The following is a 15869-nucleotide window of genomic DNA, read 5'->3' on the forward strand; positions in this document are numbered from 1 at the left end:
CTTTTCAGTAGTTGCAAGGGCAACGGTCTGGATGATTGACTGATCTGGCCTTGTAACACTAACCAAAACAGCCTTGCTGTTGTGGTACTGCGAACGGCTGAAAGCAAGGGGAAACTACAGCTGTAATTTTCCCGAGGGCATGCAGCTTTACTGTATGGTTAAATGATGATGGCGTCCTCTTGGGTAAAATATTCCGGAGGTAAAATAGTCCCCCATTCGGATCTCCGGGCGGGGACTACTCAGGAGGACGTCGTTATCAGGAGAAAGGAAACTGGCGTTCTACGGATCGGAGCGTGGAATGTCAGATCTCTTAATGGGGCAGGTAGGTTAGAAAATTTAAAAAGGGAATTGGATAGGTTAAAGTTAGATATAGTGAGAATTAGTGAAGTTCGGTGGCAGGAGGAATAAGACTTTTGGTCAGGTGAATACAGGGTTATAAATACAAAATCAAACAGGGCTAGTGCAGGAGTAGGTTTAATAGTGAATAAAAACATAGGACTGCGGGTAAGCTACTACAAACAGCATAGTGAACGTATTATTGTGGCCAAGATAGACACGAAGCCCACGCCTACTACAGTAGTACAAGTTTATATGCCAACTAGCTCTGCAGATGATGAAGAAATTGATGAAATGTATGATGAGATAAAAGAAGTTATTCAGGTAGGGAAGGGAGACGAAAATTTAATAGTCATGGGTGACTGGCATTCGACAGAAGGAAAAGGAAGAGAAGGAAACGTAGTAGGTGAATATGGACTGGGGCTAAGAAATTAAATAGGAAGCCGCCTGGTAGAATTTTGCACAGAGCATAACTTAATCATAGCTAACACTTGGTTCAAGAATCATGAAACAAGGTTGTATACATGGAAGAACCCTGGAGATACTAGAAGGTTTCAGATAGATTGTATAATGGTGAGACAGAGATTTAGGAACCAGGTTTTAAATTGTAAGACATTTCCAGGGGCAGATGTAGACTCTAACCACAATCTATTGGTTATGAACTGTAGATTAAAGCTAAAGAAACTGCAAAAAGGTGGGAATTTAAGGAGATGGGACCTGGAAAACTGAAAGAACCAGAGGTTATACAGCGTTTCAGGGAGAGCATAAGGGAACAACTGACAGGAATGGGGGAAAGAAATACGGTAGAAGAAGAATGGGTAGCTTTGAGGAATGAAATAGTGAAGGCAGCAGAGGATCAAGAAGGTAAAAAGACGAGGGATAGTAGAAATCCTTGAGTAATAGAAGAGATACTGAATTTAACTGATGAAAGGAGAAAATACAAAAATGCAGTAAATGAAGAAGGCAAAAAGGAATACAAACGTCTCAAAACTGAGATCGACAGGAAGTGCAAAATGGCTAAGCACGGATGGCTAGAGGACAAATGTAAGGATGTAGAGGCTTATCTCACTAGGAGTAAGATAGATACTGCCTACAGGAAAATTAAAGAGACCTTTGGAGAAAAGAGAACCACTTGTATGAATATCAAGAGCTCAGATGGAAACCCAGTTCTAAGCAAAGAAGGGAAAGCAGAAAGGCGGAAGGAGTATATAGAGGGTCTATACAGGGGCGATGTTCTTGAGGACAATATTATGGTAATGAAAGAGAATGTAGATAAAGATGAAATGGGAGATATGATACTGTGTGAAGAGTTTGACAGAGCACTGAAAGGCCTAAGTCGAAACAAGGCCCCGGGAGTAGACAACATTCCATTAGAACTACTGACAGGTGAAATTCCCTCAGACTTCAAGAAGAATATAATAATTCCGATCCCAAAGAAAGCAGGTGTTGACAGATGTGAAAATTACCGAACTGTCAGTTTAATAAGTTACAGCTGCAAAATACTAACTTGAATTCTTTACTGGTAGAAGCCGCCCTCGGGGAAGAGCAGTTTGAATTCCGTAGAAATGTTGGAACACTTGAGGCAATACTGAGCCTACGACTTATCTTAGAAGAAAGATTAAGGAAAGGCAAACCCACGTTTGTAGCATTTGTAGACTTAGAGAAAGCTTTTGAAAATGTTGACTGGACTACTCTCTTTCAAATTCTGAAGTTGGCAGGGGTAAAATACTGGGAGCGAAAGGCTATTTACAATTTGTACAGAAAGCAGATGGCTGTTACAAGAGTCGAGGGACATGAAAGGGAAGGAGTGGTTGGGAAGGGAGTGAGACGGGGTTGTAGCCTCTCCCCGATGCTATTCAATCTGTATATTGAGCAAGCAGTAAAGGAAACAAAAGAAAAGTTCGGAGTAGGTATTAAAATCCATGGAGAAGAAATAAAAACTTTGAGGTTCGCCGATGACATTGTAATTCTGTAAGAGACAGCAAAGGACTTGGAAGAGCAGTTGAACGGAACGGACAGTGTCTTGAAAGGAGGTTATAAGATGAACATCAACAAAAGCAAAACGAGGATAATGGAATGCAGTCGAATTAAGTCGTGTGATGCTGAGGGAATTAGATTAGGAAATGAGACACTTAAAGTAGTAAAGGAGTTTTGCTATTTGGGGAGCAAAATAACTGATGATGGTCGAAGTAGAGAGGATATAAAATGTAGACTGGCAATGGCAAGGAAAGTGTTTCTGAAGAAGAGAAATTTGTTAACATCGAGTATTGATTTAAGTGCCCGGAAGTCGTTTCTGAAAGTATTTGTATGGATCGTAGCCCTGTATGGAAGTGAAACATGGACTATAAATAGTTTAGACAAGAAGAGAATAGAAGCTTCCGAAATGTGGTGCTACAGAAGAATGCTGAAGATTGGATAGGTAAATCACATAACTAATGAGGAGGTATTGAATAGAATTGGGGAGGAGTTTGTGGCACAACTTGACTAGAAGAAGGGATCGGTTGGTAGGACATGTTCTGAGGCATCAAGGGATCACCAATTTAGTATTGGAGGGCAGCGTGGAGGGTAAAAAACGTAGAGGGAGACCAAGAGATGAATACACTAAGCAGATTCGGAAGGGTGTAGGCTGCAGTAGGTACTGGGAGATTAAGAATCTTGCACAGGATACAGTAGCATGGAGAGCTGAATCAAACCAGTCTCCAGACTGAAGACCGAAACAACAACAACAACAACAATATTTTATATCCCTTTTTTTTAGATGTTTATGTGTGTTTTATGTTTGTTCTGTTGACACGTTCTACATACCAACGTTTATTGTGAATATGACCTACAGAACAAGTAACTAACGCGTATGTTTCCTTAATCTTTTGACCACCAATGCGTGATAGGTGTCGCGCGACGGTTTGGAAGAGAACCAATGGGAATTTTCTGCATATTATTATGATGTATCAATGTTCCACGGGTAAAGGAAAGCCTGTTAATGGTTTTCAAAATTGTGCCATCTTGAAGTTTTACTGTTAACCCCTTGCTTCCTAGAACAGATTTGCAAAGCAGGCTGCTACCGCCTCTTCCCAGACAATTCGTGTCAATGAATTACACGCACGTACTGACGATTGCCGCGTCACAAACGGTGACCGTACTGAGCACCCGTAATTTGAGTTAACGCCTATATAAGACAACAAGTGTCTGGCGCACTTGTTAGATCGGTTACTGCTGCTACAATGCAGGTTATTAAAATATGAGTTTGAAGGTGGTGTTATAGATGGCGCACGAGCGATGGGACACAGCATCTCCGATGTAGCGATGAAGTGGGGATTTTCCCGTATGACCATTTTACGAGTGTACCGTGAGTATCGGGAATTCGATGAAACATCAAATCTCCGACATCGCTGTGGTCGGAAAAAGATCCTACAAGAACGTGGCCAACGCCGACTGAAGAGAATCGTTCAACGTGACAGAGGTGCAACCCTTCTGCAAATAGCTGCAGATTTCAATGCTGGGCCATCGACTAGTGGTAGCTTGCGAACCATTCAACGAAACGTCATCGATAAGGCCCACTCTTGTACGCTTGATGAGTGCACGACACAAAATTTTTCGCCTCGCCTGAGCGCGTCAACACCGACATTGGCTATTGATGACTGGAAACATGCTGCATGGTCGGACGAATCTCGTCTCAAATTGCATCGAGCGGTAGGACGTGTACAGAAATGGAGACAACCTCATGAATCCATGGACCCTTCATGTCAGCAGGGGACTGTTCAGGCTGGTGAGTCTCTGTAATGGTGTGAGGCGTGTGCAGCTGGAGTGATGTGGTTGGGTGGCTGGTTGGTTTAAAAGAGGGGGGAAGGGACCAAACTGCTAGGTTATTGGTCGCTTGTTCCGAATAAAACAATGCCACAAGGGTGAGAATAAAGCAAGCGAGATTGACAACACAAAATGGAGAGAAAGGAAAAACCACAACAACGACGGAAGGGCAACAAACACTTAAATGGACAAAACTGGAGAAGAAAACCACAGAAACGCAAGAAACAGGTAGAAGAGATGAAAACGACAAAACAGATTACCATGGCTGGTTGACCATGAGAATGGAAAGGGGAAGCCAGCCACCCTGCAACACATTAAAACCTCCACCCTAAAAATACTAGGGTGGAGGACACAGAGGGACAAAGGACATGCGCTAAAACTTAGATCAAATGATAAAACCCACCCTCACGAATAAAACGTAAAGCTAAATCATCCGATGAGGCTTTGCCAGATAAAATTAGCGGCAATGAGTCCAGTAACAGAAGATTTCGTCGCATGGCAGTGTACCAGAATATGGGCCACTGTCAACCGGGCGCCACATCGACCCTGAGGCGGGTCTTCAGGGCGCAGGAGGTGGCAGTGGGTCGCCCAAGTGTGGCCAATGCGGAGCCGGCAAAGGTCAACTGATTCCGTGGGAGAGGCTCGCATGGAAAGCTTCAAAAAATGGCTCTAAGCACTATGGGACTTAACATCTGAGGTCATCAGTCCCCTAGACTTAGAACTACTTAAACCTAACTAACCTAAGGACATCACACACATCCATGCCCGAGGCAGGATTCGAACCTGCGACTGTAGCTCGGCCACAACGGCCGGCTTGCAAAACTTCCAACATTTGTAGTCTCTTTAATGACATGCAGTTTGTTGTGCTTACTAACACTATGCCATTCCGTCTCCCAAAGCCGAAAAACCTGGCTGCGTAAAAACGAATGCAGGTCAGTTATTGGAGTGCCGATCTCCATAAGTGGTTTCCGTGCAGCCTGTTTAGCCAGCCTGTCAGCAAGTTCGTTGCCCGGGATTCCTTCCTGCCCTGGGGTCCACACAAACACCACTGAACGACCGGACCATTCCAGGGCATAGATGGACTCCTGGATGGTCGCTACCAAAGGATGATGAGGGTGGCACTGGCCGATAGCTTGTAGGCTGCTCAAGGAGTCAGTACACAGAAGAAACGATCCTCAGGGCATGAACGCCTGCGTTCAAGAGTACGAGATACAGCCACCAGCTTTGCAGTGAAAACACTGGAGCCATCGGGAAAGGAATGCTGTTCAGTATGTCCTCTATGGACATAGGCGAAGCCGACGTGACCATGAGCCATCGAGCCATCGCTTTAAACTAATTCATGGCTTCAGTACATGTCAAGAATCGAGAGGAAATGAAACCAGAGAGCTGCCGGGTGAACTGAGTCCTTTGGACTGTGTGACAGGTCCTGGCGAGGCCGTGGCCTAGGTGTACACCATGGAGGTGTACACGAATGGACCTCGAGTATAAGTGGTAAAGGTAAGGACTCCAGTTTAGATGGATGCGATCGGATGTGAACTGCAATTGTATGCCCTGACCTGGTCCGCCGATGCGGGAGATGAACCGCCGTGGGTGGGAAAAGGAGACGGTAATTCTGATGCGCAGGAGAACTACGAAAGTGTGCAACGTCACTGGTGAGCAGTTGCGCATGCCTGACCTGCAATAGAGGGACTCCAGCCTCTGCCAGGACGCTGGTCACCGGACTCGTCCTAAAAGCTCCTGTTGCTAGTAGAACGCCACAGTGGTGCACTGGGTCGAGTAAACTCAACGCTGAGGGCGCCGTCAAACCATAAACCAGACTCCCGTAGTCAAGGCGGGACAGAACAAGGGCTCTGTAGAGCTGCAGCAGCGTAGAGAGATCTGCACTCCAGTTGGTGTTGCTCAGGCAGCAGAGGGCATTGAGGTGCTGCCAGCACTTCCGCTTAAGCTGACGAAGGTGAGGAAGCCAAGTCAATCGGGCGTCGAAAACCAGCCCTAAAAAATCGATATATCTTCACTACAGTGAGGGGATCGTCAGTAAGGTAAAGTTCTGGTTCCGGATGAACGATACGACGTCGACAGAAGTGCATAATACGCGACTTTGCGGCCGGAAACTCGAATCCATGGGCTAGAGCCCATGACTGCGCATTTTGGATGGCTTCCTGTAGGCGCTGCTCAGAAACACCAGTACTGGTGGAGCAGTACGAGATGCAGAAGTCGTCTGCATACAGAGAGGGTGAGACGGACGGCCCTACAGCTGCTGCTAGACCGTTAATGGCCACTAAAAATAGAGATACACTCAATACAGAGCCCTGCGGGACCCCATTCTCCTGGATATAGGGGAAACTATGGGAGGCACCTACTTGGACACGGAAAGTACGAAGGGTCAGGAAATTCTGGATAAAAATCGGGAGCGGGCCTCGGAGACCCCATCTGTATGATGTGGCAAGGATATGATGTCGCCAGGTGGTGTCATACGATTTTCCTAAATCAAAAAAGACAGCAATAAGGTGTTGGCGTCTGGAAAAGACTGTTCGGATGGCAAACTCAAGGGACACAAGGTTATCAGTGGTAGAGCGACCCAGGCGGATTCCGCCCTGGCATAGAGCCAGTAGGCCACGTGACTCCAGGACCCAACCCAACCGCTGACACACGATACCTTCCAGCAGCTTACAAAGAACGTTGGTGAGGCTGATGGGCCGATAGCTGTCCACATCAAGCGAGTTTATGCCAGGTTTGAGCACTGGTATGATGGTGCTCTCCCACCAGTGTGATGGAAAGACACCATCGCACCAGATCTAGTTGAAGATCACGAGGACATGTCGCTTGTAGTCAGACGAGATATGTTTAATCATGTGGCTGTGGATCCGATGTGGCCCAGGAGCTATGTCTGGTCAATGTGCAAGGGCACTGAGGAGCTCTTACTCTGTAAATGTGGCGTTATAGGATTCACTGTGGCGTGTAGTGAACGAAAGGACTTTTCTTCCATCCACCGTTTGAGAGTACGAAAGCTTGGGGGTAATTCTCCGACGCAGAGGCGTGAGCATAATGCTCAGCAAAATACTCTGCAATCGCGTTTGCGTCGGTAGATAACACGTCATTTATGTTAACACCGGGGACACCTGTTGGAGTTTGGTACCCGAAAGCCAGTTTGATCTTTGCCCAGACTTGGGAAGGTGACATATGGCACTCAATGGTCGAGACGTATCTCTCCCAACAATCCTGTTTTCCTCTTCTGACAAGCTGGCGAGCGCGGGCACGAAGCCATTTAAAGGCTATGAGGTACTCCAGGGAAGGGTGTCGCTTATGCCGCTTTACAGCTCGCTGACGCTCCTGAATTGTCTCAGCGACTTCCGGCGACCACCAAGGGACTGTCTTTCGTCGGGGCCACCCTAATGAACGAGGGATCGCATTTTCCGAAGCAGAAACGATCGTTGTAGATACCTGCTCAATTACCACATCGATGTTACAATGTGGGGGAGATTCAACGGTGACAGCAGAGGTGAAGGCTTCCCAGTCTGTCTTATTTAAAGCCCGTCTGGGCAGGCGCCTGTGGGCCTGACGCTGGGGCAGTGACAGGAAAATGGGGAAGTGGTCACTACCACACAGGTCTTCATATGCTCTCCAGTGGATAGATGGGAGAAGGCCAGGACTGCAAACCGAGAGATCAGTGGACGAATAGGTGCCATGTGCCACACTGGAATGGGTGGGAGCACCTGTATTTAAGAGGTAGAGTTCGAGTTGTGACAGTAAATTTTCGACATCTGTGCCTCGGCCAGTAAGCATGGTGTCACCGCACAAGGGGGTTATGAGTGTTAAAATCTCCCAAAAGTAGGAAAGGTTTACGGAGTTGATGAATCAGTGCAGCCAATGCGTTCAGGGGTACTGCACCATCTGAAGGAAGATATACGTTGCAGATAGTTATTTCCTGCATCATTCTTATCCAGACAGCCACATCTTCAAGAGGAGTTTTAAGCGACACAGGTTCACTGCATACTGAGTTCAGGACTTAGACACCAAGTCCACCTGACAGTCTATTATAGTCTTTACGGTTCTTGTAATATCCTCTATAGCCGTGGAAGGCAGGGGTCTGCATTTCCAGGAACCAGGTTTCGTGAAGGTCAATGCTGAAAGCAGGTGTAAAGCTTAAAAGTTGCCATAGCTCAGCAGGTGGTGGAAAAAACCGCAGCAATTCCACTGGAGGATGACATTATATTGAGTCTGAGAAGGCATGAAGTGCGCAAGGAGGCAGGTTATGCCTCAGGGTCATCTGCTGCCACCGATTATTTGTAGCCATTTCTATGGTGGGTGAGGCATCCGTAAGATCCAGATACGCAAAGGACGCTAAGATCTCCTCTACACCCTCAGATACAGAATTGATAGGGAGTGGTGGTCGTGTTGGGGCCAACAGAGGGTCCTGTTTCTTAGCAGACTACTTCTTAGTTTGAGAGCGAGAGAGCAATCTCTCGCTTCTCTTTAGGGACTTCCAGGGAAGATTTCTCCAAAGTAGCTTCAGACACAGAGGAAGACTGTGAAGCCCTTCGTCCAGCAGCTTTTGGCTCCTTGAGCCACTGGCGAATGTCCACTGTGGCATTAGTGGGGACCTTGGGAGAGAGGGCCCCAAGGGACCCCTTCTGCACAGGAGGAACCAGAGGAGGCGGTTGCTTCTCCAGCAGGGGGAGAGACCGATGTCCCCTGCATTTAGGAGAGCCTTGCCCCCCACAGTAGGTGCTTTGGGAGCAACAGAGGAAAATTTGCCCTCTACCACCAAGAAGGCAGATGTATTCTGGTGGCCTGAAGGGTCCACTGTTCGTGGCACAGAGTGAGGAACCTCTCGCACTTCGGACGGCGATGGTGGCGTAGCTGCAACATATGTCGACGTCAACAAAATGGGGTGTACACTTTCAAATTTACATTTAGCCTCTGTGTAAGTCAACCGGTCCAGGGTCTTGTACTCCATGATTTTCTGCTCCTTTTGGAGTACTGGGCAGTGTGACGAGCAGGGGGTGTGGTGGTCTCCACAGCTGATGCAAGTTGGAGGCGATGCACATGGAGTATCAGGATGCAGTGGATGTCAGCAGTCTCGACATGTGGCGCTGGAAGTACAGGAGGAAGACATGTGTTCAAACCTCCAGCACTTAAAGTACCGCATAGGGGGAGGGACGCATGGCTTAACATCCCAGCAGTAAACCCTGACCTTGACCTTTTCAGGCAATGAATCAGCCTCAAAGGCCAGGATGAAGGCACCAGTAACAACCCTGTTGTCTTTGGGTCCCCTGTAAACGCACCAGATGAAATGAACACTCCGCCGTTCTAAATTGGCGCGGAGCTCGTCGTCAGACTGCAAGAGGAGATGGCGATAGAAAATAATTCCCTGGACTATGTTGAGGCTTTTAAGGGGAGTGACAGAAACAGGAATATCACCCAGCTTGTCACAGACCGTTTCGCATCTTGGACAGCACTGTCACTTCTCCAAACTTATCCTCAAGGTGTCGAACGAAAAACTGAGGCTTCGTAAGTAGAAAGGAGACCCCAACAGTTCTGCTACAGACTAAAAACCGTGACGAATATGGCTCTCTCCGTTCTGTAGCCCTACGTTCCTCCCATGGTGTAACGGGGAAGGGAAACGATTTAGGGTCATACCTGTCGGCATTGTATTCGATCTTGCCCTTCTTAGAGACTGCTGGTGCCATACAGTCACCAGCGAGAGATGACTTAGTCCGCTTCATTGCGGGTCATCTGCCCTGATGCCATCCACTCCGATCGGAGGCTCCCCATGGACGCCACCCAGCCACAGCAAAGGCGAAGTGGCATGATGGCCGTTGCCGGGAGTCCTGATGCCCCAGGAAGACAGGCAACTACTGCTTGGCATTCGTGGTGAATTTACAGCTGAAGCGATCCCTGTATTGTCAGGGAGCTACCACCAAATGGGTATATGACGGCCCCAACGGGCCCCACCACAACGGACAGGCTACTGTGCTGGATACTGAGCGCAGAGAAATCCAGTACTGTCATGGGGGCGAAAGAGGACAGTAGACAACGGAAGAAGATGACATACACCGGAAATTGTCCTCACCCAAATAGTTGAATCGCAGGTGGAGATGCAAAGTCATGAGAAGAGATTCAAGAGATGGAATCTAAGGGCACTATGGATAAATCGTGCACCGCGTAAGGCGTCCTTCCCATACAGCATGCAGTTCTGTAGAATTCTGAAAGCGGCAGGTCAAACGATGTAGTAGTCGCCTCTTACAACAGGTAGGAATACCTTGGGCCTATTCTAACCTTCCTACCCACATGTGGGAGGGGGGGGGGGAGAGTGATATGGGATTCCTGCTACGTCTAGATACGACTCTGACAAGTGACATGTACGTAAGCATCCTTTCTGATCACCTGCATCCATCCATTCATGTCTATTGTGTGTTCCGGCGGATTGGGCAATTCCAGCAGGACAATGTGACACCCCACGAGTCCAGAATTGCTACACAGTGGCTCCAGGAACACTCTTCTGAGTTTAAACACTTCCGCTGCCCACCAAACTCACCAGACATGAACACTATTGAGCGTATCTGGAATGCTTTGCAACGTGCTGTTCAGAAGAGATATCCAGCCCCTCGTACTCTTACACATTTATGGACAGTCCTGCAGGATTCATGGTGTCAATTCCGTCCGACACTATTTCAGACATTAGTGGAGTCCATGCCACGTCATGTTGTGGCACTTCTGCGCTACGCGATATTAGGCTGGTGTATCAGTTTCTTTGACTCTGCAGTGTATATGTCAAAAGACAGCAGACTGTTATCAAATGCAAGTCCTTCCTAAAAAGAATATCTGGACATTAGTGAAAGTGAGAACATCTCAAAAATCTTTAGCGCAGCTGATATACGAAACTGCTAACCAATAAAGAGGTGTGCGCCGCACTATTGTGTCTGAACAACTGACAAGGACATTGATGAAATGACCATCCAAAGATCGCCTGAGAGACATTACAGTCTGCAGAATGCAATCTGTGGCGTGTTAGGAAACGAGATAGCTGAAGTGTTTATTTTGCGTGATGATTACACTATCTTTGCATACATTAGTACATAACAGTGTTTACAGTATATGACATGGAGATCCACTATTAAAGTTCTCATGTAATCATCGTAAATTGTCTTGTCGTATTGTAATACGAGAGGGGTTGGAAAATAAGTTTCGCCTGTCGACACTGTCACTGTTGTGTGATATGGGTGAAAGATGACACGGCAGGTGAACGCGGACGTACAAGACACCGATACACCATTGGGTAGAGGTTGACCGCGATCAAGCAGGTGGCGCTTTCGCAGTGCCTGCTCAAAGCAGAGGCCAGCCGCTCAGTCTTTTCCCGGAGCTTTGGAGAGAAGGTGCGTTTTGGAGTCATGGTCAAAGGCGAAAGTGAGAGCTGTTATCGCTATGAATGGGCACGTGGAGTATCAGGCACAGAAATTCATAACCGCCTCGTTGAGGTGTATGGGGCAGGTCTGATGTCGAGGCAAATGGTGCGGAGATGGTGCCGGCAATTCAGTGATGGACGTCAACAAATGGAGGACTTACCGAGACCTGGACGGACGCGCACGGCCTCTACAGATGCAAATGTCAGGATGGTGGATGACATGATTAAAGCGAACCGGCGTATCACCATTGATGGAGTGGATCCAGAACTTTGAATCGGACATGCGCGAGATCACAAGATCATCCACGACATTCTTCGATACAGGAAGGTGTCAGCATGATGGGTGCCCCGCCAAGTGACCCCGACACACATGGAACAACGCATGGCGTTCAGCCTGGAACAGCTCGTGCGTTATCATGAATCTGGCAATGACCTTCTGTTTCGGATGAAACGTGGGTTCACCATTACACGCCCGAATCAAAGGATGCATCCATGGAGTGGAAACATCCGTCATCACCTGTCCGACAGAAGTTCAAAAGCACTCCGACTGCAGGTAAAGTGCTACTAACCGTTTTCTGAGACGCCAAAGGAGTTTTGCTGCTGGACTTTCTGGAGGATGCAATCATCAATGCTGCGCAGTCCCGTGCCACTCTGTCGAAATTGAAAGAGGTGATTCGGAAAAAGCGGCCTGACCTTCTCAGATCTGGCGTTCTGCTGTTGGATGACAATGCGAGACCAGACACGGCGACGGCAACGCAAAACCATATTGCAACTCTTGGTTGGGAGCGCCTACACCATCCGCCTTGCAGTCCGGATCTCTCACCAAGTGACTTCCATTTGTTTCCTGCTTTGAAGAGACTCTCTTCGGAAGGCGCTTTGGAAGCAATGCTGACGTCAAATGAGCCGTTCAACGCTTCTTCCGTATGCAACGTCCTGATGTTTTCATGGATGGCTGGGTGTTGTGTGGTGTCCTTAGGTTAGTTAGGTTTAAGTAGTTCTAAGTTCTAGGGGACTGATGACCGTAGATGTTAAGTCCCATAGTGCTCAGAGCCATTTGAACCATTTTTTTGTTTTCATGGAAGGCTTTTTGAAGATTATAAAGCGGTATGACACATGTCTCAATGTACTTGGAAATGATGTAGAAAAATAAAGATATGTGTTATCTTTAATGTCTCATTCGCTTTTTTATCCTTTCACACACAACCTTGGCCACAGTCGACAGGGGAAACTTATTTTCCAGCTCCCCCACGTATATTTGTAACAAACATGGAATTTCTTCCTTGTAATACAGTTTTTTATGTAAGACATACAATTTATGGGAGCAGCAGTATTAACAAAAAAAAACAAGGAAAAAAGAAAAGAAAGCCTTACCCTCGTGTTTAGTGATTATAATTGCAAAATGCTGGAGTTTCACAGTTCACTGAATTATGAAAGAGTTGATGTAATCGTGTGCCTACTCTACGGTCCAGTGTCGAGGTGGTGCAGCAGTGCGGGTTACCTGCGAGCCCGCCGCCCAGGTAGACGAGCGCGGTGCGCCAGCAGCCCTGCTCGGTCTCGAGCGGCGTGGCGAGCAGCAGCTGGATGGCGACGTTGAGCGCCAGGTGCAGCGCGCCAGAGTGCACCAGCATGTACGACACGAAGCGCCACGCCTCGCGCCGCCGGCCCGGGTTGAACACCAGCACGTGGCGCGCGTCCACGCACACGTACGCCAGCACCTGCGACACAGACACACGCTGGCGACACAGACACACGCTGGCACCGCGCGACGCAGGAAGCTGCTGCAGCACGCCCTTGTCGCGATCCTCTGAAATGGCTCCGAGCACTATGGGACTTAACATCTGATGTCATCAGTCCCCTAGACTTAGAACTACTTAAACCTAACCAACCTAAGGACATCACGCACATTCATGCCCAAGACAGGATTGGAACCTGCGACCGTGGCAGCCGCGTGGTACCGGACTGAAACGCTTAGAACCGCTCGGCCACAGCGGCCGGCGCGATCCTCTGATATTACGGTGGAATAAGAGGCTGGAAGCAAGGTTTGTTCGTTACGAACGTTTCACTGTCAAGAGGTCACGTTAATTTGACCACGTATGTGTCCACCATTGCAACTGAGACGTCCCACAATGTCGCTACATTCCTTTAGATACCCAGAAAGTTCCCTGGCCTTAAGGGCTGTAACTAAAATTCCAGCAGTATTCTATCCTGATGGTAACGGAAATGTTTGATGCAGCAAGTGAGTATCTTCAGTGAAAAATAACGAACAACAAAAGGAAAGATACATTGGAAACTTATCATTACGAATTTCGTAGAGTCTCTGTGGAGAGACTGGGCTTCTGTGAGAGTGGGAGTGAGGAGTAGTGGAGCGAAGATAAAACACTGAAGGCCTTTCCCTACAAAACGATGTTCTGTGGGCGCCCCCTAGCACCGTTATTTGTCTTGGGGACCAGATGTGCATCTAGCTTGTTGGTCTGAAATATCACAGACATTGCTCTGTAAAAGACATAACAATACAGGGTGTAACAAGTATAAATGTAGATATTTCTGTTGGTGACTGAGAATGGTACACTGGTGAACATAAAATCAGTATTTACGCCTTTTCAGATTAAATTATAGTTATTGCAAGTGATATGTTTTTAGGTTTGGTAGTGCCTCCAAGTGCCAATGGCCTGGCCACAATGCAGACACCTTTTCGCGTCAGATCACCGTAGTTAATTGCTGTCAAGCTTGGCTAGTACTTGGATGGGTGACGGTCCGGCTATGCCAACCATTGCACTCAACCCTTGTGAGGCCAACTGAGGACCTACTTGAGTGAGCAGTAGCGGCTTGAAAACTGAAAACACCCGGGAGAGCAGTAGGCTGACCACATGCCCTTCCATATACGCATCCAGTGATGCCTATTGGCTGAATTTGACACGGCGATCGATCGTTACCGATGGGCCTCCCAAGGCCTGTTCGGACATAGTTTAGTACCAAACTGCTTCAGTAGTTGTGGTACTCTACATAAACGGCATAGTAAGCGGTAGGGTTTCCGATTGTATTGGCAGCAGTGGTGGGGAAGAAACAATGAATGTGTAAGAGACAAACTGAGAGCCGGTGACTCCGATAAAGCCTCTTTGTTTTCTTTGCTCGTCTGATTTTTCATTTTGTAGATATTTAGAACCGAGATCGGTGTTAATATATTGTGTATTTTATATCCTTACAAAATAAATTGCATTTAAAAAGCAATAAACTTAATTGATCGCGTAATTTCCTCGGTTTTTTTGTAATCAAAGCAATTAGTTTTGATGAAAGTACAGTTTAAAAGCACAAGCATAAAAATATGTAATTATTGTTGTTATTTCCTACTCAACAGATCGAAATTTAGAACTTGTAAAACGTTATACAGTGTCACTCAACACAGCCTATATCTAAGCAGGGCGTTAACTTTCAACTTAGTTGGTGATGACTTTAATTTACCCTCGGTATGTTGGCGAAAGTACATGTTTAATTCCGGTGGTACTCTTAAAACATCATCAGAAATTGAGCTAAAATGAAAATTATTTCGAGTAGTTAGTTCATGATCCCACGCGAACAGTAAACGGTTGTGAAAACACACTTAATCTCTTTGTTGTTGTTGTGTTCTTCAGTCCTGAGACTGGTTTGATGCAGCTCTCCATGCTACTCTATCCTGTGCAAGCTTCTTCATCTCCCAGTACTTACTGCAGCCTACTTCCTTCTGAATCTGCTTAGTGTATTCATCCTTGGTCTTCCTTTCGATTTTTAGCCTCCACGCTGCCCTCCAGTACTAAATTGGTGATCCCTTGATACCTCAGAACATGTCCTACCAACCGATCCCTTCTTCTAGTCAAGTTGTGCCACAAACTCCTCTTCTCCCCAATTCTATTCAATTCCTCCTCATTAGTCATTGATCTATCCATCTAATCTTCAGCATTCTTCTGTAGCACCACATTTCGAAAGCTCCTATTTTCTTCATGTCTAAACTATTTATCGTCCACGTTTCACTTCCATACATGGCTACACTCCATACAAATACTTTCAGAAACGACTTCCTGACACTTAAATCTATACTCGATGTTAACAAATTTCTCTTCTTCAGAAACGCTTTCCTTGCCATTGCCAGTCTACATTTTATATCCTCTCTACTTCGACCATCATCAGTTATTTTACTCCCTAAATAGCAAAACTCCTTTACTACTTTAAGTGTCTCATTTCCTAATCTAATCCCCTCAGCATCACCCGATTTAATTTGACTAAATTCCATTATCCTCGTTTTGCTTTTGTTGATGTTCATCTTATATCCTCCTTTCAAGACACTGTCCAT

General features: G+C 46.8%; 1 protein-coding gene across 1 annotated transcript in view; it reads right to left on the reverse strand.

The window, feature by feature from the left end:
* The window catches only part of LOC126211576 (protein rhomboid), a 245627-nt gene that overhangs the window by 96784 nt on the left and 132974 nt on the right, over nucleotides 1-15869 (reverse strand). The window contains exon 2 of the mRNA XM_049940005.1: nucleotides 13044-13260. Coding sequence (XP_049795962.1) covers nucleotides 13044-13260 — 217 coding nt within the window. The remainder of the gene's footprint in view (nucleotides 1-13043; nucleotides 13261-15869) is intronic.

The sequence above is a fragment of the Schistocerca nitens genome, chromosome 1 (assembly GCF_023898315.1).
Source record: "Schistocerca nitens isolate TAMUIC-IGC-003100 chromosome 1, iqSchNite1.1, whole genome shotgun sequence".
Taxonomy (NCBI): Eukaryota; Metazoa; Arthropoda; class Insecta; order Orthoptera; family Acrididae; genus Schistocerca; species Schistocerca nitens.